Source organism: Chamaea fasciata, unplaced genomic scaffold (assembly GCF_029207755.1).
Source record: "Chamaea fasciata isolate MVZ Bird 193981 ecotype frontalis unplaced genomic scaffold, bChaFas1.0.hap1 SCAF_1, whole genome shotgun sequence".
NCBI lineage: Eukaryota > Metazoa > Chordata > Aves > Passeriformes > Sylviidae > Chamaea > Chamaea fasciata.
Genome location: NW_027094086.1, coordinates 74,610,139 through 74,634,789, shown reverse-complemented (window position 1 = coordinate 74,634,789; position 24,651 = coordinate 74,610,139). Strand labels below are relative to the sequence as shown.

The 24,651-nt window shown below is 42.4% G+C and overlaps 1 protein-coding gene across 3 annotated transcripts; it reads right to left on the bottom strand.

The window, feature by feature from the left end:
* Positions 1–1,436: 1,436 nt before the first annotated feature.
* OTULINL (OTU deubiquitinase with linear linkage specificity like) lies at positions 1,437–22,212 on the bottom strand. 3 transcript variants are annotated; one of them, XM_066186284.1, is made up of 8 exons: positions 22,162–22,212; positions 10,170–10,329; positions 10,030–10,061; positions 9,834–9,925; positions 7,578–7,727; positions 6,673–6,801; positions 4,366–4,638; positions 1,437–3,293 (listed from the first exon to the last, which is right to left on the bottom strand). In XM_066186284.1, the coding sequence occupies exons 2-8, from the start codon at positions 10,274–10,276 to the stop codon at positions 3,114–3,116; spliced, it is 963 nt and encodes a 320-aa protein (XP_066042381.1). In that variant the 5' UTR covers positions 10,277–10,329; positions 22,162–22,212; the 3' UTR covers positions 1,437–3,113. The 3 variants fall into 3 exon arrangements, with proteins under 3 accessions (XP_066042381.1, XP_066042371.1, XP_066042388.1); XM_066186274.1 differs by having other exon boundaries at positions 22,105–22,171; XM_066186291.1 differs by lacking the exon at positions 22,162–22,212 and adding an exon at positions 13,259–13,873.
* Between the last annotated feature and the right edge of the window lie 2,439 nt (positions 22,213–24,651).

Sequence of the window (24,651 nt, the reverse complement as noted above, 5' to 3'; positions counted from 1 at the left end):
CAAAAAAACTACACTGAGCAATTTCTAATTAGCTTCAACTTAGTAGCCACAAACTAGACAAGAAGCAATTTCAGTGTCAGAGCTGAAGAATGAAGACTGACAGTATTTCTTTTGGAGTTGAAATGAAATATTGAATGTGGTTCATACATTTTTTGAGATGCAGTTTTTTAAAAAGATGACATTCAAGCCGCAAGACTTTTTACTCCATTACAGTAAAAGTAAAAAAAACCCAAAACCTTTCTTCAGCTGCTCTGTTAAACTCTTAACACACATTTTCACGTTTGGGGGAAAATCCAAACCCAGCGCTGAGGCTTCAGTATGTTTTCTTCTTCTTGCTAAATTAAAAATAGTAAATAATAAATACATCTTGACTTTAGCTGCCTACAACACTGCTTTTAAAAATATTTGTAATGACTCTGTGCTTCTGGATTTGAGCAGAAAATTTGTCTCTGCCACTGACTGGAAAAAATCCTGTAGCACCTGTCATTTACATAGGTACCAGTCCGTTTCAGATGCACTTTATTGAGGATAATTTTCTTTTTAATGGATTTTTCTTATATACACACATTCCCAAACATATTTGTATATATATGTATATACATGTATTTTTTCATATGTAAACAGATACTTATTTTTTTCTTTATACATATGTAAAATATATTCTCAGAGAACCTGGTTAAAACTCGGTGCAGCCCTAAACCTGTCTCAGTGTTTCTTACTATCCTCTCTGCATTTATCTCTAAGACTTGTGACTACCCTCAGCTGAAGCTACTCTGTTTTTACCTCCCATTTCTGCTCCTGGCATGATCTGGCTGGCACCTGTGACACCTGATAAGCCAGCAGATCTGTTTCTGTATGTCCTTTCTGGACTCTTGCGACAACATTATCGTCACCTAACTTTAAATATCTAGGGCAGAGAGATTTATGCTGATCACTTCCAGCTCCCACTGTGGTCAGTGAAGAGAACCAGCCCCTTCTAGAGACCCACCCCTCTGGCTGTCCATGTGCCATTATCTTCCACTGACAAGGCAGAGAGCCCCGGCTCATCTGACCTGGTTCAGATGCAAATATCCAAGCTGGTGAGGTAAACTCCACTGTCTGTTTTAGATTTTTATTAATTCCCCGCTATCAATATGCTCAAGGTCACGAAAATGTACGTTTTCACAATTTATCACTCAGCTGTAATGCTTTTGTATTCCTAAACACAAATAATATGCAAATCATTAAAAAGCCCACTACAAAAATACATACTTTTTATGGTATGTCTGTTTGTACCAAAACAAGAATAAAATATAGACAAGTTCATTGATAACTGTAAATGTTACCGTTGATGCAAAATAGGTAACAATACTCTACACTTAGGTATTGTAACTCTTCCCCATGCAGAGCAGAACCAAATCTAAAATAAGAAAATTATTTCATTCAATGGAAAAAACTTTCTTTTAATAAATAAAAGTACTTGCCATGCAGGTTTTTATGAGATGAAATTATTACAGCCATCAAGTCTTCTTAATTAAAATCTACAAATCATTCAACAAAATTGAACTCAAACTTTCAGGAAACAAAACAGCTACAATACAGAACTCAGGTGTTTGTATTTATAAATATATATATATATACACAAATAAAAAGAGCATAAGGGATAAAATAGCTTTCCTTAACACAAAGGAACTGAGCACTCTCCACTGACTCCAAGCATTACCATGAAGATACCTCATGCAACTGCTTTAGTGCCTGCAGGCCCTGTTCCCATTTTTGCTACTGGCTTGCATTTTATCCTGCAGGTTTAAAAAACCAATTCTGCCTGTCCCCATACCTCTAGGATAAGAAAAGGAGAGGCTTTGTTTCTTCATAAATCCCACCCTCTTCAATACAACTATTAGCCTGCGGCATTGTAAGCTTTTCACAAATATTTTGCAAGATCTAATACTTCTTCAAGTTGAGGTCCCTTCTTTGGAAATAATCAGAACACATTGATTCTTTTAGAAAACAGAACTAAGCAAAATATTCCATGTAGGAAGGTAAATCTCATTTACTTGTCCTGGACAGACTTCTTCAAACACAGAGGTCCAAATTAAAGAGAGCAATCTTGGGTAAGGAGATTAATACATAATCAGAAGATAAAACATGTATGCAACACTGCTGAATTCACATAATGCACAGAAAATCAGTATTTTCTGAAAATGCAGTGTTTTGGCCTGTATTCCATGCACGGCTTTCTCAGACGAATTGCAAAGGAAATCTTGGCAGGTGATGTTGAAATCAGTTCTTAAAGGGTTTACAAGTTGACCAAAGCCATATGCAGCTACTGGATGTGACTCTGTTGTGTGACCGCTGCCCTTTTTACCTTGGAGCAAGCCATGCATTTTCCTCATTTACACAGGAGATCTTCCATTCACCTGGTTCTTGTCACCAGTACTCTTGTGTGTTGCTTTTTTCCCCCTGTGAAACAGTTCTTCACCTTCAGGGGATCACCGCTGGATGCAGACAGCTCAATTTCCCATGTCTGAAGTTAAGTACAGCCTGCAGCTGCTTGCTCAGCTCATCCCTGGAGAGAGGTGTTCTGGCAACAAGGGAAGCCAAGTGGATTTGAAGCAGCCGTGCAGAGGCTCCAGTTTATATCCTCCCATCCCAACTCAGTGCAAGTTAAATAGCATGGAATATAAACTGTGGGACCCTGGGATTTCCTTCCTCTGTGATTCATCCTCCCTAGCTAGAGAGAGACATGAGTAAGGAAAGGCAGTCATTGCTTTAGGCACTTGAGTTTAAGCCATCCATGGATGTCAGAATAAACCCTTAGGCTAGCAATGGAAAACCCAGCATAACCTTTGCCTTCATTGTCAGGCAGTCCAATTTTTTTTGTGTGACAACCTTCAAATGTCACTTTTTTTTTGCCCCAGACAATATAGCAATATATTTTATGGTTTTTATGGCTGACTGATGGTGAACTGAGCTGCAATGGGAAAGCAAAATGTTTACACAATAAGCCCATAAATCATTTTGTAATCATTATTGAGCATTCTCAAGATTTTACTGCTGCTGATTAGAAACCTCATTTACTGGAATTGGCCACTCCCTATACTATACAAAGGAAAAGAAAAGTCACTGGTCCTTCACGTTCTGAAAAGGGGGATGTGATAGTAGCGGTCATCCTCAGTCAGGAGACAAATCTCATTCCATTCCCTTCGGTATTCATCCGGATAGTTCACTTGAAATTCCTCAGTATTAAACCTATGCAGTCTGTAAACTCGTATCTTTACTTCAAGTAAGTATCCAAGAAGAAACAGTTCAACCTAAAAATGAAAGAAGTCTCTAAGACATTTATTTGGAGACACTGAAAACTAAAATGAAGATAATCCAAGTTAAGGCAAGTCATTTAGTTTCAAAACAGTAGATAAGGAATAAAAAGGGCCCTTTTGCTAGTGGAGTAAGAACATTAAAACTTTGAGGGCATTCCCAACAGCCATTTCTCTTTTGCATGTAGAGAGAAACATTCCTCCTCCCCCTGACACCATACATAACCTGCTCCCAAGCCAGCTCACTGGGGAGCAAGAAAGGAATAGCCATTACCAAGATTGATACAGGTTGAAAAATGGGAAGCCTGCCACCTTGTGATCACTTGCTACATATGGAAAACAAAACAGCAAAAGGAAAAAGTTTCTTGGTACTTTACATGTATGAAACTGGAGAACTGGCATCTTCATTGATACTTTTTGCAATGGATTGCTTAATCAGGAAAAAAGGTTTGGCAAAAGTTCATATCCCTGGGCATAGCCAGAGAGAGCAGAACTTGTTATAATCAAACTGCTCCTAAATCTAACTGCATTACCTAACAATTGCCTTGATTACTGAAATTGATTATAAAAAATAATTTCAGCCATTGGAAACTGAAACCATTTGCGGAGTGAAAGTGCGGAGTTCGGATGTCAGCACTGAACTAATTATAAAACAGGAAACAAAAACATTAACATATAAAGGTGATTGTAGAGTTCTCATTACCTACTCCTAACAGACATTAGATCTCATGGGTGGGAAGGAAAGAGAGTGATGCTACAGGATTTGGCATAGTGGAACAGATAGGAAAAGCAAAACAACTGGTCAAAACAGCATCATCTAAAACTATTTACATGTCAAAGTTATTATTGTTCTAAACTATGTCTTATTGAGAGACCATAGCATTTATTTCTGGTCCACTCCTACTACAGGTTTTTTTCCTGGAAAATGAATGGCTATCCACAGTCCACTTTCCCACACCTCAAAGAAAAAGAAAATGGGCCAGCTATCATGGATGATGTACAGTATAATCACCTAATCACTACAAAGATGGAATCATTTTTGTCATTTGTTGTTCATGTATATCCTTACCTGATCTAGGCAAACAGAGTCACCTATGGAGTTCAGATGATTCATCATGAAACTCAGAGGGTCAGACGAAGAGTCACGAGCAAAGAGTAGGCTAAAAAGGTTGTGTACGGGTTCGTCCCTGCTCTTTATCTGCTCATAGGCTTCGACAACTTCATAGAGCATGATGAATTTTATGGCCTCATATAGTTTGTATTCCTTGCTTTCATCAGAAAACAGTGTATTACACATGCTTCCTCTTTCTTCATAATCTCTTGTAGCACTTACTTCAGCCCACTGGAAAGCACACGGAAGAAGAATATTATTAAAATTATTAAGAATTCTATTTAACACAAAAAATTGCAAAACAGGAACAGAAGCCTAGTCTAAGTGTAAAGCAGGTATTAATCGAAAAAGCCCAGGCACAAGAGCATTTGCAGGCAGCACCCCCAAATCTGATCAAGGCCAATGGTTTGAGGTGCAACAAGGCCAAGTGCCAAGTCCTGCACTTAAGTGACAACAACTCCAGGCAGTGCTACAGGCTGGGGGCAGAGTGGCTGGAAAGTGGCTCAGTGGAAGAGTGGAAAAGTGGGGGTGCTGGTCAACAGCAGTTGAACCATGAGCCAGTGTGTGCCTAGATGGCCAAGAAGGCCAGTGGCACCCTGGCCTGTACCAGCAATTGTGTGGCCAGCAGGACCAGGGCAGTGATTGTCCCTCTGTACTCAGCACTGGTGAGGGCACACCTCAAATCCTGTGTTCATTTTTTGTCCTTCACTGAGAAGGACATTGAGGTGCTGGAGTGTGTCCAGAGAAGGGCAGCGGAGCTTGTGAAGGGTCTGGAGCACAAAACTGATGAGCAGCAGTAGAAGGAGTTGGGGTTGTTTAGCCTGCAGAAAACAAGGCTGAAGGGGAAACCTTATCACACTCTACAAGTACCTAAAAGGAAGGTGTAGCCAAGTAGGGGGTTGGTCTTTTCTCCCAACTAACATGTCATAGAACAAGAGGAAAAGGCCTGAAGTTTTGCTAGGGGAGATTTAGATTGAATACTAGGAGAAAATTTTTCATCGAAAGTGTTGTCAAGCATTGGAACAGGCAGTCCAGGGAAGTGGTTGAGTCACTGTCCCTAGAGATATTTAAAAGTGTAAATGTAGCACCTGTGGACATGGTTTAGTGCTGGGTTAATGGTTGGACTTGATGATCTTAAAGGTCTTTCCCAAACTAAATGATTCTATGATTCTGTAACAATGGAGCTGGGAAAGGCAGTGAAGAACCCTGTTAGTAAAAACAGGAAAAATCCATCTCACTAGCTGAACATCATCTTTATTAAAAAATGAAGTTGGAGCTATCCTTTATGATTTATTATTTTTTTGACTTGAAACTTTTTTCTTAAAAATGCAGATTAAATGCTTCATACACTAATCAGCTAAAAGAGCTACAATAAGCTAAAAATGAAAGCCAAATAACCCAACACTGGGAAATGCAGAGCAACCAGAACAAAATAACTGCACATATCAACTACCAGGCCCAGCTCAAGAAGATGCAGCTGTCACTTGGGCACAGGCAAGGGACCAAATAATCTATTTTAATTCCCTCTTTTTCTTTCTAATGCTTTGTTTCTAGAGCTTAAATTAGTCTCTTTGGAGTTTTTTTTTTTTTTTGAATAACAATTAATATCCCAGCAGATTGTGCAGAAACCCCAGAGGAGCTGAAGAAAGGTGCAAGGTCTTGACAGGCCAACTCTTTCTCTTTCTTTCAGAAGGCTTTGGGGCTACTAAATCTCCCCAAGTTTTAAATATGTAAATAAGAATTATAGTTCCCTGGGTTGGGAATGATGGCAATCTGGCAATGCTGAGCCAGAGGAGGCAGTGAGGCTGACAGGTCTTTGCAATCAAGTGCTTAAGTTTACAGAGAGAAATTATAGCAAAAATGGATAATTAGAACATTTAATGGGGATAGAAGCAAAGAAAACACAATAGTTTTAGAAGAAAATGCACTGTTTGTTTGCTTCTTTCCAGCTTGGGGGGGAATCCAGAAGCATCTCATGCAGCATGTTTATTTTTAATCAAAATGAGGAGATACTGCAGAAGCCACTTGATGGCAAGGACAAGCTGTAGGGACGGTGGCCTCCCTAACTTGCAGGGGACTCCTGAGTACTTTGCCTAGTGGATCACCAAAAGCTGGATTTCCCTGCAGGAGAGGAGATGGCCTTCCCACCAACTCAGCAGGGAGTTGGGAAGGAGGCTGACTGCCCCAAAAATATGAGTCCCTTAATTCTGTCTGAACCCATTTCTCAAGGCTTTTATTCCTCCCAACCATTTCCTAGATACTCACATTTGTCTTTAATGCCTCCATACATTTGCGCAGCTTCCCAAAGGCATTGGGACCTGTGTATCTTTCTGGCCCAAAACTGTACTGCTGGATCCAGTTACAACCTTGAGAATACAAAAGCTTTTCAGGGAGCTGGGAAAAAAAAGAGAAGGCAAGCTAATGATAACCATACCAAGAAGCAGAGTATAAGGTTATATAAACTTGTCTACATACAATTTACGATGTGGTTCTATCAGCTGTTTGTACAGTTCAAACAACAAAGCAAATGGACCTCACAAATTCAAATGCTATAAAGGATGATGCACTAAACTGCCAACTCCTTAAGAGACTCTCAGAACAGGGCCAGCCAAAAAAAAAGATGAAAATATGTTCTCAGCATAACATATAACCCACACTCTGGAAAAGCTGGATACTTCCATATTCAGTGAGGTACTTAGGATTACAGACACCTTCCAATCTGCACACGCTCCTCTGCAGGCAGAAGGTACAGATCCCACCTCTCTGCTGCTATCTCCTGCCGGAGCTCCCGGAGCCCAGGGCAGGATTCCTGCTGCGCCAGCAACAGAGCAGCCCCCAAGTGAGCCACTGAACTTTACATGGATGTGGATGGGAAGGATTCAACTAACCTGTTGTGTTAAGGGAGTGACATCTAGCAGGATTGCAGTAACATTCATCCATCCACTTTCACTTTTTTTTTTTCATCATTTAGACTTATGTTCACCTTGGTATATTTAGATCAGGTACAGTTTTTCAATTAAATGTAGTTCAATGGATTTGAAAAACTTCTCTTTGAATTCTGATAATGATTCTCCACTTTGACAGCCAAAATATTATTTTTACACTGAACAAAGCTTCCTTCTGCTCTGCATGGATAGCTAAAATGTGTTCATTTAGGAAATGAATTTTACCTTCAATATATCTCTCTCCTTCATCCACGAAGGAAAAGGAATGCCTTGGGTGAATATCTGAAAAAGCACCGCTCTTACTACACTATAGTTGTCCCTCCTGACTTGTCTCAGGTATTTGATATGACAGCTCCTAAACAATTCTTCATATGCCTACAAAGAGACCAAGAAAAATTAGCAATAAAAAATATTAAATCGTGGAAAAAACCCATGTTGTTTGAAGTCCAATTCCAAACTACTCATAAGAGGGAGCTAGGGGAACATGAGAGTATATTTTTAAGATTTATATACACAGAAATGTTAAACACCATGTTTTTGTAAACACCTTAGACTGGCGCTGCCCCTTAAGAGTGACTCTGCATTCCTTCCAAAGCCAGCAACTCGTTCAAGTCTCTACACTGTTGCTACTGTAAACATTCACATGGTCAACAAAATTAGATCAGATCAGCATAGATTTCTGTGTTGTAACAGCATTAACCTCAACCATTTTACAATTTGCACTGACACGTGAGTTGCAGCAGCAAAAGGGCAGGAACGAGTATCTGGAGAACTCCTTTTGGCAAAAACACCTCCTTACATTGGCCTGAATCCATTGTGCAACACTGACCTGAGGAAAAGCAGATCTGGCAGCTGTGTGCTGAAGTGGACCGCCCTCAGTCCACCTACACACTCTGCATTACCACTGGCTGCCATCTGAGCCCTTGTTGAGACAATTCTGAGCAATAAACGGCCAGAGAATTAGGGAGAGGACTCTACAGTCCCACAGGCTGCTCCATCACTTCCAGTTTGCTTCCTGAAGGGGGCAGCAGGATGGTCTCAATTCCTCATCCTGTGTTCATTTTGGTTACTCCCTCACCTCATCCCACCACCACTTCTCAGCTGCATTCTGTGACCCCTTACTCTTACTGTATCAGCTGAGATAGTAAACCTATTAAACTCTTTTTGTTGAGGGAGTTTCCTGCTGCTTCAGCAAGCTTGAAGACCTCAGAGAAGCCTCCTTCTGGATGACCTGCTTTATCAGCTCACCATCTAGGTGGACCACATCCAAAAGAGATGAGAGTCAGCACAGAAGTGGGAGAGGGATTGCTTAGCTAGGACAAGGCGAGAAAGAGGGAGAGAGACAAGACAAACATGGGATTGTTCCTTTTGGGGACAACAAGCATATTATGCTGGATCTCACAAGACCTCATCCTATAATGTGCTTCTTGCCATGGCAGCTTCTACCTGATGTAACCAGATATCCACTGACTGATCCATATACAGGAGTCTCCTTTTCACGTCTGGTCATCCAGGCGGCTTATAGATATTTTGAAAGGCTTTTTGCCCAGTATGGGCTTGCAAATTCATTAGAAGTTTTGCTATCTTTTGTTACATGCTCCTCCAAGTAGTTTTTGGCCTTGTGTGTTGTTCTGTGAACTCTTGGCACTGCTGTGTTCTTGGATTTAACATGGCAAAACTGGATCTTTTTTCTCTGTTCATCATGTGAGCGGAACTCCAGCTTTTTGAAAACTGTCTTCTTTTTCATACAAGCCCTTTATGCTACTGTTTATTCTTACCAGCTTCTTTTTACCCTTTAAGTCCTTCTTGGTATGCACTTGGCCTGTGATTCCGATACCGTGACCTAAAGCACATACACATCAAATACACTGGTGCAGTTGAACTGCCTGGCTTGTCAGCAGTTCCCTGTGCAGGGGAAGGCACCAGGGGACTGTACCCAAAGGCATGGGATGGCCACCATCGAGCACCCCAGCTCCCAGCCTGCTGGGCAGCATCCAAGCTGGCACAGGTTAGATGCCAACTCCTGCCCTGCCTGCTCCCAGCTGCTGCTGCTGATGCTGGAGAGAGGAAGGCTGCCAGGCATGGACCTTCAGAGCTTGGAAGATGTGGTGCTTCCTTCCTCCCTGGAATAAGAGTTTTCACCTTAAATCAAAGGCTGGCCAAGTGACAGCACCTAAGACCACATTATTTTGGCTTTAGCACTGGGGATGATTTTTCCTGTTAAGGTCGCTGTGTGGGTTGCTGGTGCTAGAAGAGGGAATTCAGAATACATACAAGACATAAACCTGATCTACATTTTGACCTGCACTGCTGCACTCTTAATTTAGACCCATGTCCATGCTGTGCCTCTTGCTTTTCATTTGACTAGCCACTGTAGCAGGCTTTGATAGCTGCTGCAGCTGTTTGCACTGGGAGTGCTATTCCTTTCCCAGGTGCTGGTTCTCCCCTGTCCTCATGCAGAGATTAAAATTTAACTCTTACCTCCCTCATCTGTTTGGCCTGCTTTGTTTCTCCTTTCCATTCTCTTGCACTATAACCAAGTAGGTCAACTTCAGGCAGCACACTGAGATTCCCTAAATTGAGATTGATTCACAGATTAGTTACATTATGCTGTGCTGCATCTAAAGGGAAGTTACAAGGGTGGGTAATGAATGTGGAGTGACAATGAAAAACTTACTTATGAGTTGCCTCTGAAGGTAGTTGCTCCACCTGAAATACAAATGATAGAACAGGTGTCAATGAGGAGGAGTGGAAGGTCAGTATTTACTGAAATAAGCAACAGTGTGAAAGATTAAAGTCTGAGTAATAAAAACCTACCGTTTCAGCAGCTGTGCTAAGAAGCTGTATAGCCTTCTACAATACCAACATAGAGCAGTGAGGAAGGACATGCTTAACATTAGCTGCACTTTCACTTTTTGCCACATGAGACACAGGGATTCCTTGCTGGCTGTTTTCCAGGACCACACCTCATGCCTTCCTAAAATAGGGATCAAGAGAGAGGGAGAAATCTTGTCACTATTTTGAAGTACTTGTTTCTGTCTGTTTTCTTGCAAAAAGAAAGATCATCCAGACAGGATACCACTTCAAATGAAACACGAAATACAAAAGATTAATAGATTTTACTTAATACACATAATTTATATACTTAGTTTTTCAGATTTTCAGGGGCTTGGGTGCACACAGTTCACATTTCCACACTTTCCTGCACATAGTGAAGGCTACATATATAGTTACTAATGGAGTCACAGGAAGACTGGTATCAAACCCACTGCTTACTAATAAAAAATACCCTTTTTTTTTTTTTTGCTTTTTTTTTTTTTTTTACTTCAGGATGTGCTGATCTAGAGACCTGTACTGTCATCATTTTGTCTCTAAGTCATGGATTTAAAGACCAGGGTTCATACGACTTACTTGTAGTCAACAAATGGGCCATATAAGGCAATATTAGCTGACTAAGCATCATGTGACTGTCTGGGGAATTAAAGGAATGTTCCTGCCTCAGTTTGGGTAAGTTTAGGGTCAATTTAAAACTCCAGAGAAAGATCCTCCCCAGGGATTTGGCAGGACGCTCAGGAGACCATCACAGAGGGGGTGAACACTCACTGTTCTTCACAGACATAAACAAGGACAAAATTCTGCCACTCCTCTGGCACTACAGACAAGGTTAGGGAAGGTTATGGTTGTCTATTGTTGATAAGAAGACCTACAAGTGAGAGAGGACCTGGAGACTGAGCAGTTGACAAAGGCAGTATCTGCTCCCTAAATGAGAAATTTGTCCTCTGGAAGAAATTTGAATATAGGAAATTCCCAGAGCTCATGATGAACAGCTGCTCTGTTATTAACTTATTTATTGATTTAGTACAAAACCTTGAAAGAACTCCACTTTTTTTAAAGGCATCTGCAGAGAAGGCTGAAAAGATCCTTCTCCAGGGAGTCTACAGAGGGGATTACTCATTTCACATAGTTTTATGTCAGCTGAACTTCTGCCCCTACTGACTTTAACAGGAAATTTAAGAGGGGCTTAAATTTTCCAAGTAAATTAAACCCATGCACTGTGGACAACAGTCTAGTCAAAGAGTTACATATCAATTCCAACCTTAGCAACAAGATAAACAGCGAGGCACTCATTTTTATGAGCACTGTTGCATATATACAGAGCACTGCTGAAACTTGGCCTTTCCCAATATTCTCTTGTTTGAGGAAGTTTTATTACAAGATGTTGTATGCAAGTCATCTGGTGGTGAGACCCAGAGCTTGTCTCTCCTGTGAGCTAAAGGGAGGTTAAGAGCTGTAAATAAAAAGGTGTCAATAAATTTTAAGTCAGAGGTGGGGTTGGGGTGCTAGTTCTGAAGCTCCAGAAAATGTTTATTACTGGTGCCAAGTTACAGACAACAAAACATCAGCTGTAAGGTTTGGAAATGGAAAACTTCATAGAAAAACCAGACACTCCCACTTTACAGCTCACACGCACACATAAACACACTCCCACTTCCTCCTAAGGGACACTGGTAGGCACAGTCTCAATAAGCACACCAGCTTCTACCTAGAGAAATGACAATCCCAGCAGAATCAAGCAAGGGCAGTTTTTTCTCTCTCTTCTTTAGGATAAAGGCATCAGCATTGAAAAGAACCTCAGTGGACTCTGAACAACTGAACCTTCTGTCCACTAGAATGTAACCTGACAGCTCACAGATGCTCAGCCCATGGATCAGTAGGTATTCTGGATTTACACTGTTGTACACAAACCAATGATGATTGAAATTAACACAAATTTAAATATCCAGTATCAAAAGTAAGTTGCAGCAGACTTTCATTTCATTACTTAAAAGGAGTGTATGGTCCATTCCCACATTTGATTTTGAACAAACTGGTTCTATAAAAAAATCAAGAGCTGGTCCATCTGTTAAAATGACATACTTTGCATTATGGAGTACCAAGAAACACATGTGAATGCAAAATTTCCTCCCTTAGCCCTTTTACAGGCAGAAAGATGAGAGCTCTGCATCAGTTTTTAGACTGAATCAAGCAATCTTTTGAAAAAGTTTTTGATGGTAATGATCCTGAAAAAACCTCAGACTACTGGAGTTCAACAAGCTCTCTTTCAATGCATATTGTTAACAGGGGCTTGAGCAACTGCTCTTCAAGGAGTGCTGGGAAGCACAAGGCTTGCTGATTTCCATCAGAAACATCAATCATTGTCAGAGAACACGAGATAACCAAATAGTGCTCACCCACTTTTTATTTAATCTGGGGGATTCATAAATGGGTATTTCCCTAGTTGAAAGCCTAACGGGTGACAGAAAAACCGGCAAACAAGTGATTTTGAGTATTTTTGCTACACTTGTATTGCAGTATTCCTTGGACTTCATGAACTTTCCCTCCTGTCATGGGAAAGCTGCTGTTCAAATAGCACTTTGTGATTCAGATAATACTTTCAGTGCTTATGTCACGCTAAGAAACTAATTACATTTTTTATTCAAGTAAATGACATTTAGAAGTAGCAGTTGGATCACAAAGTGCTGCTGGTAAAAATACATCATAAGCATAAATTAAAGAAGGCAGCAGCTTAAAATAGATCTTGCCACCCCCTCCCCGCACCTTCCAAAAGTCTTCAGAAACCAATGAGCAATTAAATTAATAGCACATTGGGGGGGGGGGGGGGAATGAAATAAACCCACAGATTTTTAAACCAAATTTCATTCCCTGGGATATGGGCACAACTCATCCTCAGGAGGCAGTGACAGGAGCAGCTGCGGCTGTGACCAGCTGCTGGGCTCCCATCTTCTTGAACACTGACTGTGAGCATCAGCATGACAGGGAGGCCTGACTCTTCTGCCATGAAGACATTTGGAAGAACAGAGGTTGAACAGTGCTGGAGTAGGAGCTGATAGCAGTGTGTATCTTACAGTGTAAGTAGTACACCATGTCTTCTTTTCATGCCACATCAGCTTCCTGCTAGTGCCAAGCCTTAAGCTTTTACCCCCTGCAAAGTCAGCGGGAGAGACACACAGAAGAAAAAAAAAATCAACAAAAAAGGCCAGAAAAAAGGTAAGTAAAAGACATCTGCAACATCTGTTTCACTCTCAAGTAACTCAGGAAGAATCTCTAAAGGACATGCTTCACATTTGACTCCCTCACAACTTTTCTGGAGGCTGCCACCTTAAATACTTATAACTGATGAAATGCAAAATCTCAGAGATCAGCTTGGGAACTAGCAGACAGCAGTGTAAACATTACTGAATATTCCAGCATGTCTGATGGTGCAATCACCCTTTACTGTTCTTCTCCATGCCATTAACAAGGCCATCAGAAAGATAACAAAGCATCTTCCCAAATTAAAACCTGACAGAATGATTTCTTTTTGGGACATTCCTCTTCACCATCTTCTTGGTACTGAAAGCAGGACATAGCACTTGTCACCATAAAATGGCCAGGTTTCATGCTCCCATCACACAAAATTATGTTCCTAGTTCCCAAAAAGCAGGTATAGCCTCATTCAAAGAGGGAGGCAGAATGTGAGACTCTTTTGTTCCAGCCCTTATGCTGCCCCACCCGTACCACTCCTCCTCCTCCTCCCTCCTCTGTTGGATGCAGAGCTAGGAAGAGAGACCCCTCAACTGAGACATGGAAAGCTTGGCATGGAGGTCCAAGGCTGCCTGTGTTCAAGGTGTGCATGCAGAGCTCTCTTCATGTTGTTGAACATTGCTGTTTTTCAGATTATACACCATCAGCACCAAGGTATGTTACAGAAGAGGCTAAGTCCCTCTTCTAAAGGAAAACAAACAAACTTACCCTTATAGAGCAGGCACAAGCATGATGCACATGTGTACACAGACCTCAACTGAATGAACCAAGAGGGAGACACAGAAAAATTAATTATACAAATTCAGTATGTACAAAAGATTACATCTCATTAGAGTTTAGAAGAGAGAAATATGCCTTTTTAAGTGGTGCCAAGAGATCACAAATTCTTTGATTTCCCAGTTTATTATCAGCACCACACTGAAAACAGATCAAACACATACCAAGATATGTAAGAAGCACTGCTTAATTCAGTAACTATTTCACTACAAATCCCTTCCTTTACAGAGTAAAGCAATGTCAACTTGTTAAGCAACATTCACCTGTTCTAACAAACAGGAGAGATGAGGATCTCTCCTTGGTATAATAAGAAAAAGAAAATAATTTACAGACAAAGATGGCAATTGTCAGTGACTCATCAAATGTTCAACCATGTCCACTGATCAAATATCTTCTACTCAAAAAAACCCCCAAAAAACAAATGAGAATCCCAGCCCCAAACCATAAGTAGAGTCACACAATTATCTAAAAAACAGAGTAGTTTTCATAACACTGAAGCCCATCAGCTGCAAGAAAGATTTTATATACACAACTCTCCTGCACAGGGCTGTCCCAAGTGCCCTCTTTGCTCCCTCAGTCTTTTTTTTTTTTTTTTTTTAGAAAAATATAGAGAATATAGAGCTGGCAGCTTTCTTCAGACTACCTGATGATCAAGAGGAACTGCTGATGTTAATGTATCTATCCAGTTGTGACACATACTTATTCCTACTGTGCAGCAACAACCATAATGTGTTCCTACCCACTGGGTGATTACCTAAAATGTGCCCTACTAGAATTACCTTTACAAAACCAATTTCAGCTATATAATCAAGATATTAATGCATGCCTTAGCCTGCACATACCATTTTCTCTCTACAAATGCCTGCAAGAACAAAAGGAAAATTCGGTTCTTCATTTCCTGTACAATTCAGCTTCCTTTTAAAGGCACAGGGTGCTTCATCCAAGACCTTCAGATGAATAATGCTTAGCTCCACTCCCATTTAAGTAAGAAAAACATGACAGAAGCCTTCTGAGAATTTACAGTCCAGAATACTGGACAAGATACACATGAAGAGCATTTCATGCCATTAAAAAAACATGAATCTCTCTAAAACTCCTATTTCTATTTGAAAAAAATAATGAAAAAACAAAAACCAAAAAACCTCCTTTTAAAGAAGGAGCCTCCAAAATCTCTGCTACTGTTTTTTTCTTAATGTGGAAAAAAATCTGTTCCCATTCAGAATTGCTATTTAATGCCTGTACAGTTCAAACAGAACTTACGTAAATGCACTAAATCTATTATTTCAAAGAAGCCCACTCCAAGAATTCTTATTCTCCCTGCTGCAGAGTTGCGTGTTGAGTCATCCCTAATGCCACTCACGGTTGTTTCACAATTCTCAAAAAGCTTTTATTTCTTTTTTTTCTGTTCATGCCGAATCCAAACTGACAGAATAAAGGAAATACTTTCCTCCTGAACATCTTAAGTGTAGCTGACAAGTATAAACACCTTGGGTTTTTATGTTGATATGTCTAGATGACTGAAACCTGGTTAGGGGGAAAAAAAGAAGTCTTAGCAATAACAGTAATTTTCCTCTTCGTAATTTTTAAATCTTGTTTGCTAAACAGCACAAGACTTGCACCAACCACCCCATCCTCCAAGTATGCACAGTCAGGTGCTCAGGAGGCTGGGGATACCACAGGCATTATCCCTCCAGGTCTCTCTGGGCAGAGTCCAGTGGCAGCTGCCCCACTCCTGGGGTTCCCCGGTGCAGGAAGTGCCCCTGGCTCTGCCTGGATGCTGTGCAAGCACACAACACAGGACAGTCCAAGGAATTTTAAGCTACCTGTTGATAAAAAGTTGTCCCAACTGATATCCAGGAAAACAGCAGAATCAAATAACCCATGACAAACAAAAAAAAAAACAAAAACAAAACAACTCTTCTGAGCCTGTTTACTGTCCAGGGAGAAAGCCAGCCCCATCTGACCAAACTACATCTATGTTGCTCATCATTCCCATGGCTGGGCAGGGTCTGACTGCTGCACCCCACACAGATTTTGTGTCTGTCTTCAGGGCATGGCCTCTCCTGACCGCACCTGATTCTGTGTGCAGACAGTGCAGAGCTGTGTATTTGTCACGTGGATTAGTAATTACATATACTTTATTACTAATAATCACAAATGATTCATATCTCCTGGTGGTGCACCAGACCACAAAGTCTGTGCTTCCTCAGCAGGTATGTGCAGAGGTTATTCCAGCAGTTTTTATCTGTTTGCTAGGGCATTTTACTTGTGTCTTGCCCTCTTTTCAAGACAGATTAGAAGCACAAAGCGAGGCCAAAGAAAGCAAAATATCAGAGCCATCACTCTGAATGCATATGGCAGAAATTGGTCTTGCATCTCTTCCCCTCTGCCTCTCAGTGTCCAGTCTGACAAGAGCCAAAACTTCAGCTTTATTCTGCAGAGCTCATGATATTTGTATGGAAGCAGCTGGAGTGTTTAAACCCTGCTCTCTCGTCACCATTTCAAGGGCAGCACTTTCAAACTGGCATATTTCAAATAGCTCAAGAACACAGGAGTCCTCTGCCTTTTTGTGAGAGTGCATTACCAGGCACTTCTGGCCTAAAATATTACACGAAAAAAGCATATTGAAAGGTAAAATTGACTGCATCAAGATAGTAACTGAAATTTAAGTTATCACTAAGTGCGACACCAAAGTCATAGCTAAGACAAACATTTCATAAAGATGTGATTTAAGAACTCAGAATGTTCTGTGCAAATTCTTTCTACTTGTAAAACCACGTTATTATTATTAGTAGTACTATTATGCATAATAATATCACTGTCATTATTGTCACTGCTAATGCAAAGTTGGTATTTTTAGAGATATTTGGATGCAAGAGAAGTTTCAAGCAAAGCACTCTAAACATCAGTTGCAGGGATCAAGAGACCACAGCTCTCTGACACCTCTGCATTTGCACAAACTGCCTAAAAACCAAACAGTTACATGGCAAGGACTAAATAAAATAAAATCATGCACCCCTGTAAAATACAATTAAGTGTGACCTTGCATATGGAGCTCTTTTTGAGGGGCTGGCACTTGGCAGAAGCACAATGTACTTTCACTTGTAAAGTAAAAAAAATTAAATACAGGGTACTGCATAGTCTCTGACATGGAACCCAGCAGTATAATTTTTAAAGTTCTTCATTTATATGAAACCCCCTATTTTTAAGGCCTTGGCATTTGGCAAGAACGTCACAGCTGAAATTCACGTGCAGGAAATGACCCAAAATGAAACCAGAATTGAAGGACAATAAACACATCTCCAAGCTGCTCACAAACAAGGCCCTGGCGTGGTGCTGTGCTCAGAGCGAAACTGGGGAAAACAGGTAGGGCTTCTCTTTGTCATACAGATAGACCTGAACCAAGATTTTAAGTTTGCAACAGACTGATTTTGCACAAGCTTGGCAATGAAAACTTTTCTGACCATTCAAAGGAGGTGATTCTGCCCCCCACTGTCGTGAGACCCCACCTGCAGTACTGCATCCAGCTCTGGGAGCCCCAGCAGAAGAAGGATATGGACCTAATGGTGTAAGGTCCACAGAGGACGGCATGAAGATGATCAGGGGAATGAAGCACCTCTCTTATGAGAGCAGACAAAAAGAGCTGAGGTTGCTCAGCCTGGAAGGCTCCTAGAAGATCTTTATAGTACCTTCCAGTACCTAAAGTGGCTTACATGAAAGACGGAGAGGGAGTTTTTACAAAGGGATTTAGTGACGTAACAAGGGGTGATGGCTTTAGATTGAAAGAGGGCAGGCTTAGGTTAGATATTAAGTAGAAATTCTTCACAGTGAGGCTGGTGAGGCACTGGGACAGGCTGCCCAAAGAAGCCATAGATGTCCCAACCCTGAGAGTGTTCAAGGCCAGGTTGGACGGAGTTCTGAGCAACTTGGTCTAGTGAAAGGTGTCTCTGGGCATGGCAGGGGCTTGGAACTAAACAGTCTGTAAGGTCCCTCCCGACCCAGGCCATTCTGTGGTTTCCCTGGTGGCAGCTGACCTTTGGGCAGCGCCAAGGACCTGGCCTTGATGCTGCTTTGCTGCACAGATACAAGGGCAGACTTGATGATGGCCAAAGCCTCATGGACACCATGTCCTATCAAGGCACTAGTTTGATGTTAAGGTCCACATTTCTCACTTTCATAGCATTATTTACCCAACATGACTTCCCTGCCCTGGAAACATAAACGCTCAACACTTCAAATATGTGGAGGACCTCAGCAGCACATTATGTATGGGCAAGGCACCTGAGACAGGGTCCTGCTGAAGACCACGAGTAGAACTAGGGAGAGGAGCAGGGACTGAGCATATACAGCCACATCTTGCCACACCTTTAACCCTCCACCATCACAGAATGTGGCTCAAGTAAGACAACACATGTCTTCTGCTCAGTCTACAGCATTCTCCTCAGAAAAATGTTTGTCAAAAGAAAAGTGTGGGCAGTACAAGTCACCATGCTTGACACACCCCTCTGCACAGGTACATAGTGGCATCTGTCCTCACTGGTGACATGGGGACAGGAGCTAGAGACACGCTTCCTCTCTCGGTCAGGAGCTCCCAGCATGTCCCCATAGGCTACAGAGAAATCCCAAGCATTTGGTCTGGATCCTGAGGATGCCAAAAATGTATAGTATAAAACACTGAAAAAATGGGAAGAAGCTACAAGCACAGCATAAGGCTGAAAAGAAACCAAAAGATGCTGACTTCAAAATTTCTCAGAAAATTCATGAAGAAAGCTGTAGAAGTTTTGAAATATTTTACAATGTTTGCCTTCACTGGAGTCCTCTCAAGAAGTGGACAGTAGTCCCCTTATTTCCTCTTTATCCTCATCTATGCTGGGACCCAACTTTTATGCGGTTTTTTGTTATGCTTTTATGTTATCATGCAACAGATAGTCCAGCCATGAGTTATATTGTTCATGGAAAAAATCAAACTTTTCATCAAATCAAATTTTGTAATATACAAACTAAACTAACACCTCAGAACTGGTACAAGATCCCTAGCAACAAACTCCCCTCTTAAAACTGCCAGTGACTGCTTTTACATTGCTGCCTGCAGCTGAAGAGGTGGAACTCATGTTTTCTACCATGAAACTCTGACGTTTTCACTAATCAGTAGCTGTTTCTCTGTCTTTCTGAAAGGTACAGCATTGTTATCTGATCCCGAGTACTGCAACCATGCACTGAGGAACTGGCCATGTGCTGTGCTGGGAATCCCAGCAATGGAGCACATGGGCAAAGTTCCCTGTTGCTGCTACACGCTGGCAGCAGGCCAGCTGCATCACCCCAGGAGTGTGGGAAGGATGCCCTGTGTTCACTGGGCATTCCCAAATTCCATCAAAGCAGAAAACAGATCCTGAAGTGATTGAGGGCCAGATGTCAGACAGCAACTCAGATTAGTGTTTCACTTTAAAGAGTAGCATAACTCTTTTAGAAGTCAGACTGCCATAAAAATGCCTTTAGAATATGACTTAGGCAGCCCAAAGGTAATTTAAAAAAGAAATAATTTCACAGCCTAAAACAAGAGGAGATTAGGAAGCTCTTTAGGGTAAACCTTATGCCATTCTAATCACACCCAAATTTAGTTATGCAAGTGCAATGAAAGCAGTACAATTATATTAAAATTACCTTTTGACTCCTGAGCACTGGTTATTCCCTGTGTTTTTAAAACAAGTAAATTAGAACCATAATCATCTCCCCTAGGACCGTTTGGCACCATGACTCCCACAGTTCAGCTGTGTGGGGTCAGGAGGTTCAGCAGAGGTATTTCTGAAATCTCAAACTCATTTTGCCTAGGTAGTCATGCAATATCAAACATTAAGCTCAAAAAAACCTGCGTACATTTTTGAAAAACCCTTTAATGTTTGTTGTCTGATCCTTGGTAGATAAGATGTGAAGATTCAACTGGAAACTGTACCTAAGAAACAAGGTAGACAAAAAGTCTTGATGCTGAATGAAAAATGAACACCACCTAGGCAGGCAACATGTTCCAAACAGTTAAACAAAGTGAAAAAAAACCCCTTATATCCAAAAAAGGCAAAAAATCTCAGAACGACAAAAATTTAAATTTTTTAAAATTCCAAATACAGATACTTATTCATAAAAGCTTTAACTGCTGGCCAGCATTTTCATGTTGTTTCTTCCCTTCAACATCAATTCTAACACCCTTCACCTGGTAGTGTTTTATAGAGACAGGAAAATGGCACCTTTTCCTCTTACCATAAGGAGACCCCCTCCATTTCTAATCATATTATCTGTCCACTAGCAAAGAAATGAAATTCTTCAAGAAGCACACTTGAGTGACTACAAAGAAGCTTTCTTAGCCTGTCATTACTTCCTGTTTCACATATTTTGCCTCTTTGTTTCACCACTTGCTGAAACTGGAGAGGGCCGGAGGACGGAAGTGGGAATAACGGTACTTGCACGAATTAGCAATGGAGCAGGTAGCACCATAGTGCTGGCATAAACTCACTCACTAAATGCCACAGAAATCTGGTTCCTTCTCCACTGCAAAAATGAAAGTATAAGGTGCATTCAATTTGTACAGCTCCTCTGAAGAGAAAACAAGCTGGTTTAGTAAGAAAGGCAGTGCAAAATGAGCGCTAGATGAGTAACCATCAAAGCAGAAATGTATTACAGAATGTACAGCAGAAAAGCAAGCTGGTAGGGCACGGCATCCTCAGTCTAAAAGACCAGTTCCCAGTGACATAAGAGATCACATTAAGTTGCAAAAGTCTTTTAAAATCAAGTCTAACTGCTAACCCAGCACAACCAAGCCCACCACTAACCATGTCCCCAAGTGCCCATCTACACATCTAATAAATATCTCCAGTGACGGTGACTCAACCACTTCCCTGGACAGCCTGTTCTGATGCCTGAACATCGTTTCAGTGAAGAAATTTTTCCTGATATCTAATCCAAATCTCTCCTGGTATGATTTGTTACTTGGGAGAACAGACTGGCCCCTACCTGGCTACAACCTCCTTCAGGTAGTTGTAGAGAGCAAAAAGGTCACCCCTGACCCTCCTTTTCCCCAGGCTAAAAAACCCCAGTTCCCTCTGCTGCTCCTCGTGGGACTTGTGTTGCAGACCCTTCACCACCTCTGCTGCCCTTCTCCGGGCACACTCCAGCACATCAATGACTGCACTGTAGAGAGGGACCCAGAACTGGGTACAGGATTTGAGGTGTGCCCTCAGCAGTGCTCAGTGCAGCTGGACAATCACCACCCTGGTGCTGCTGGCCACACTATGAACGCTGATGCAGGCCAGGATGCCACTGGCCTCCTTGGCCACCTGGGCACAGCTGGATCATGCTCAGCCATGCCTGACACCGAGGACCGCCTGCACCTGGCCCCTTCCTGAATCACACCTGCGTGTACGAGCCCCTTTTTCCTAAACCTTCACTTTTCCGATGGGAATACAAGCCAGTCTGCAACACGTAAATTCATACTGCACACAATAAGGGGGAAAAAAAGAAAACAATCAAACAAAAAAACCAAAATACTACCGCCCCCGAAACAAAAGAGCCAAAGCCCGGCGGAACACCGGAGCCGAAAGCGGCGTACGCTGCTGTTCTACCAGCACGACCCCGCGCAGGACGGCGCTAATTCCGCACTCGGGACACAGCAGCTCCCCAGGGCGGCGCGGCCGCGGTGGCAGTGCCGGCATTTCCCCGCACTCTCCCCAGGCGGTGGCCGCAGCCCCCACGGGCGGGGGGCACACCACACCCCGGCGGTCCCGCCGGGATGGCCCGAGGAGCAGCTTTCCGGGAACCGCCACTTCTGGAAAAGGGCCCCCGAAGAGTCAAGTGGAAAATAAAATGGGAAAAATTAAGCAACAACAAATAAATAGAGCCAAACCCTCGCCGCGACTTCGGGGACCCTCCGAGACCGCCCAGCAGCGCCGCCGCGTCTCACCCGCTCCACCGCTCTCGTCCTGCGTCTCCCCGGGCTCCAGCCCGGCTACAAAGGCAGCGCCGGCACCGCCCGGGGCGGGGATCCCGCGGGGCCGCCCCGCTCCCGGGCCCGCTCCCGATCCCGCCCGGCCGTGCCCGGGGGCCGGGGAGGAGGGAGAGCCCCTGTCACCATCTCTCGGCCTGTCTCGCAGAGGAGTTCTCCATTTCCCCAGCAACCCCGGCCGTTCCTCTGCCGGTGAGGTACAGTTTGTGCTTGGGTGTCCCACTACGCTGTTGTACAGTTTATGGCAGCATGGAATCATGGAATGGTTTGGTCTGGAAGGCCAGAGATGATCTACTTCCAACCCTCTGCCATGGGCCGGGACGCTTCCCTCTAGACCGGGTTGCTGAAAGCCCCATCCAGCTGGGCACTGAACTTTTCTTGGGATGGGGATGCCCGAAACACTTCTAGGGATTCCAGTTCCCTGAATGGAGACCAACACCATCATCATCTGTTTGAAATACAGCCATTAAATGTAAACACAACTTAATACCTTTGAAGTTATTGGCTGGCCTTGGATTTTTCTCTGTCATTATATGTTGATTTCCTCACCAATTCACTCTTAAAAAGATAGTGTGCGTTCATCCAAAAAGAAATTCCCCTTTGCCAAGTACCTTCCCTTATAATAAACTTTTATCTGTTATTTCTCCCAGAGGTATGTAGAAAATTTGCATAGACTGGTTACACATTAAAGAACAGCTTTCTTCCATCTTGTTAAGGACTTTGTAGGAAAAACCAAAAAGGAATTGTGATGGTCCTAACAAAGACTTAAATCTTTTACAGAGTTACAAGCAGTTTACTCCAGTACAGAGCCAAAACAAACTTACACAGTCTTTTACTATTGGATTTTGTTTGGGTTTGTTTGGGGTTTTTTCCCTAAAATATCACAAGCCATTAAAATGGTTGAAGATCAAGACTCTGCATGAAGCAGTGAAGAGATTCGTATCACCTGGCATGAGTATCAGATTGTTTCTCCCTCCATCTCAGTTAATCTGGGCAAGGAACAAAAGAGGAAAAACCTGCTAAATATAGGTGTGCCAAGCATTCACTTAGGTGCACTTACAGAAAGCCATAGACACATTTATCCAAGTAAAAGAAAATCTAGGCTTAAAACCCAGCTGAAAATAGCAAAAATAAATAATTGGCTTAAGAGGCCTAAAGCTGTCAGTTGTGTAAGTAGCACTGTGTGCTGCTCCATCAAAAAATCCATTTGGGAAAAAAAAAATTCCTAAGTGCCACCTCTGTGCCTTTCCACAGCATTGGTTACCTGGTGCTTTCCATCTGCAGACTGTGTTTAATGTATCTGTGTCTCAGGAGCTGCAGCTGAGAGAGGTGCTGCCAGGATCTAGCTCATGTGGCATCCACCTGCGAAGGCTCGAAGGTGGCTGGAATTTATTTATTTCCACATCTTGTCTGCAGTTATCACATACTTCAGCTTCCCTTTCCAGCTTTTTTCTTGCCTTGGGCAGGCCAGTGTTGGTGGCAGAAGATGGTTTAGCATTGCAGCTAAATCCAGGTTCGCAAATTCCTGCCTTCTCTTAACCTGTGTTAAGATTTAACTGGTGATTTCTTTGTGCAGGCAGGCTTGAAGGTGAATGTTTATCTGGCTGCTGACTCATCAGAGGAGAGAGATGAAATGCATAGTACAAATGTGACAGACCTACCCCTGTATCGGTGAGTCCCTCCCACTTCATGGCTCTCTGCTCTCTTCTCTGTGCATTTATTGAGAACTTCAGTGCAATCTGGAGCATGGCATTGAGCCTCTATGGGTGGGAATAAGCCCTGGGACAATCAATCAATCAATCAATCAATCAGAGATCAATTGATCAGTCAATCAGAGATCACTTACCTGAAACCTCTTGAGAGACTTTTTTAAACTAACACTGTCTATACTGCCTTTTCTTTCTCCTTAAGCTCTTTCTGGACCTCTTCCCTGAGTCAGGAAGAGCTCTCTAGGGCCTTTTTCCATTTGCAGGCCTTGGCAGGAAAATGTTGTCACTCCCCCTTGTGAGTGAGATGGGACAGCCTCTTCCTGCCTCCCTCCTTGATGTTGGATACATACACCACTGTCAGGCTGAGCCAGGTAACACACAACCCTTTTGCACTGTTGGACTGGTCTCTGTGTTTGCTGTTCCTGTCAGCTGAATGTAGGTTAGGATAATCCTGGAGAGGGCAAGCAAGATCCAGGTCTGAGCTGGGATCCACAGCAGAAATGGAAATAGCAGCTAACTGGAAGGCAGTTCCTTTCACAGACTCTGCAGAATTGGAAACATGCTGCTGCAAAGGTTCAGAAAGCTTCAGAAAATGTCAACTTCTCCAAAATATTTCAGAGAATCATAGAATGTTACGGGCTGGAAGAGACCTTGAAAATCATCTAGTCCCACTTCTCCTGCCAGGGACAGGGCATCCACAGCCTTCCTGGGTCACCCGTTCCAGTGTCTCACCACCGTC

What these genes read in the sequence shown, in the direction of transcription:
- OTULINL (XM_066186284.1), bottom strand. Translation starts at nt 10,276, where the DNA reads ATGTGGCAAAAAGTGAAAGTGCAGCTAATGTTAAGCATGTCCTTCCTC. An exon ending in TTAGCACAGCTGCTGAAACG is followed by an intron (nt 10,062 to 10,169) that starts GTAGGTTTTTAT and finishes TTTGTATTTCAG; the next exon opens with GTGGAGCAACTACCTTCAGA. An exon ending in AGGAGAGAGATATATTGAAG is followed by an intron (nt 6,802 to 7,577) that starts GTAAAATTCATT and finishes TTTTTTTCCCAG; the next exon opens with CTCCCTGAAAAGCTTTTGTA.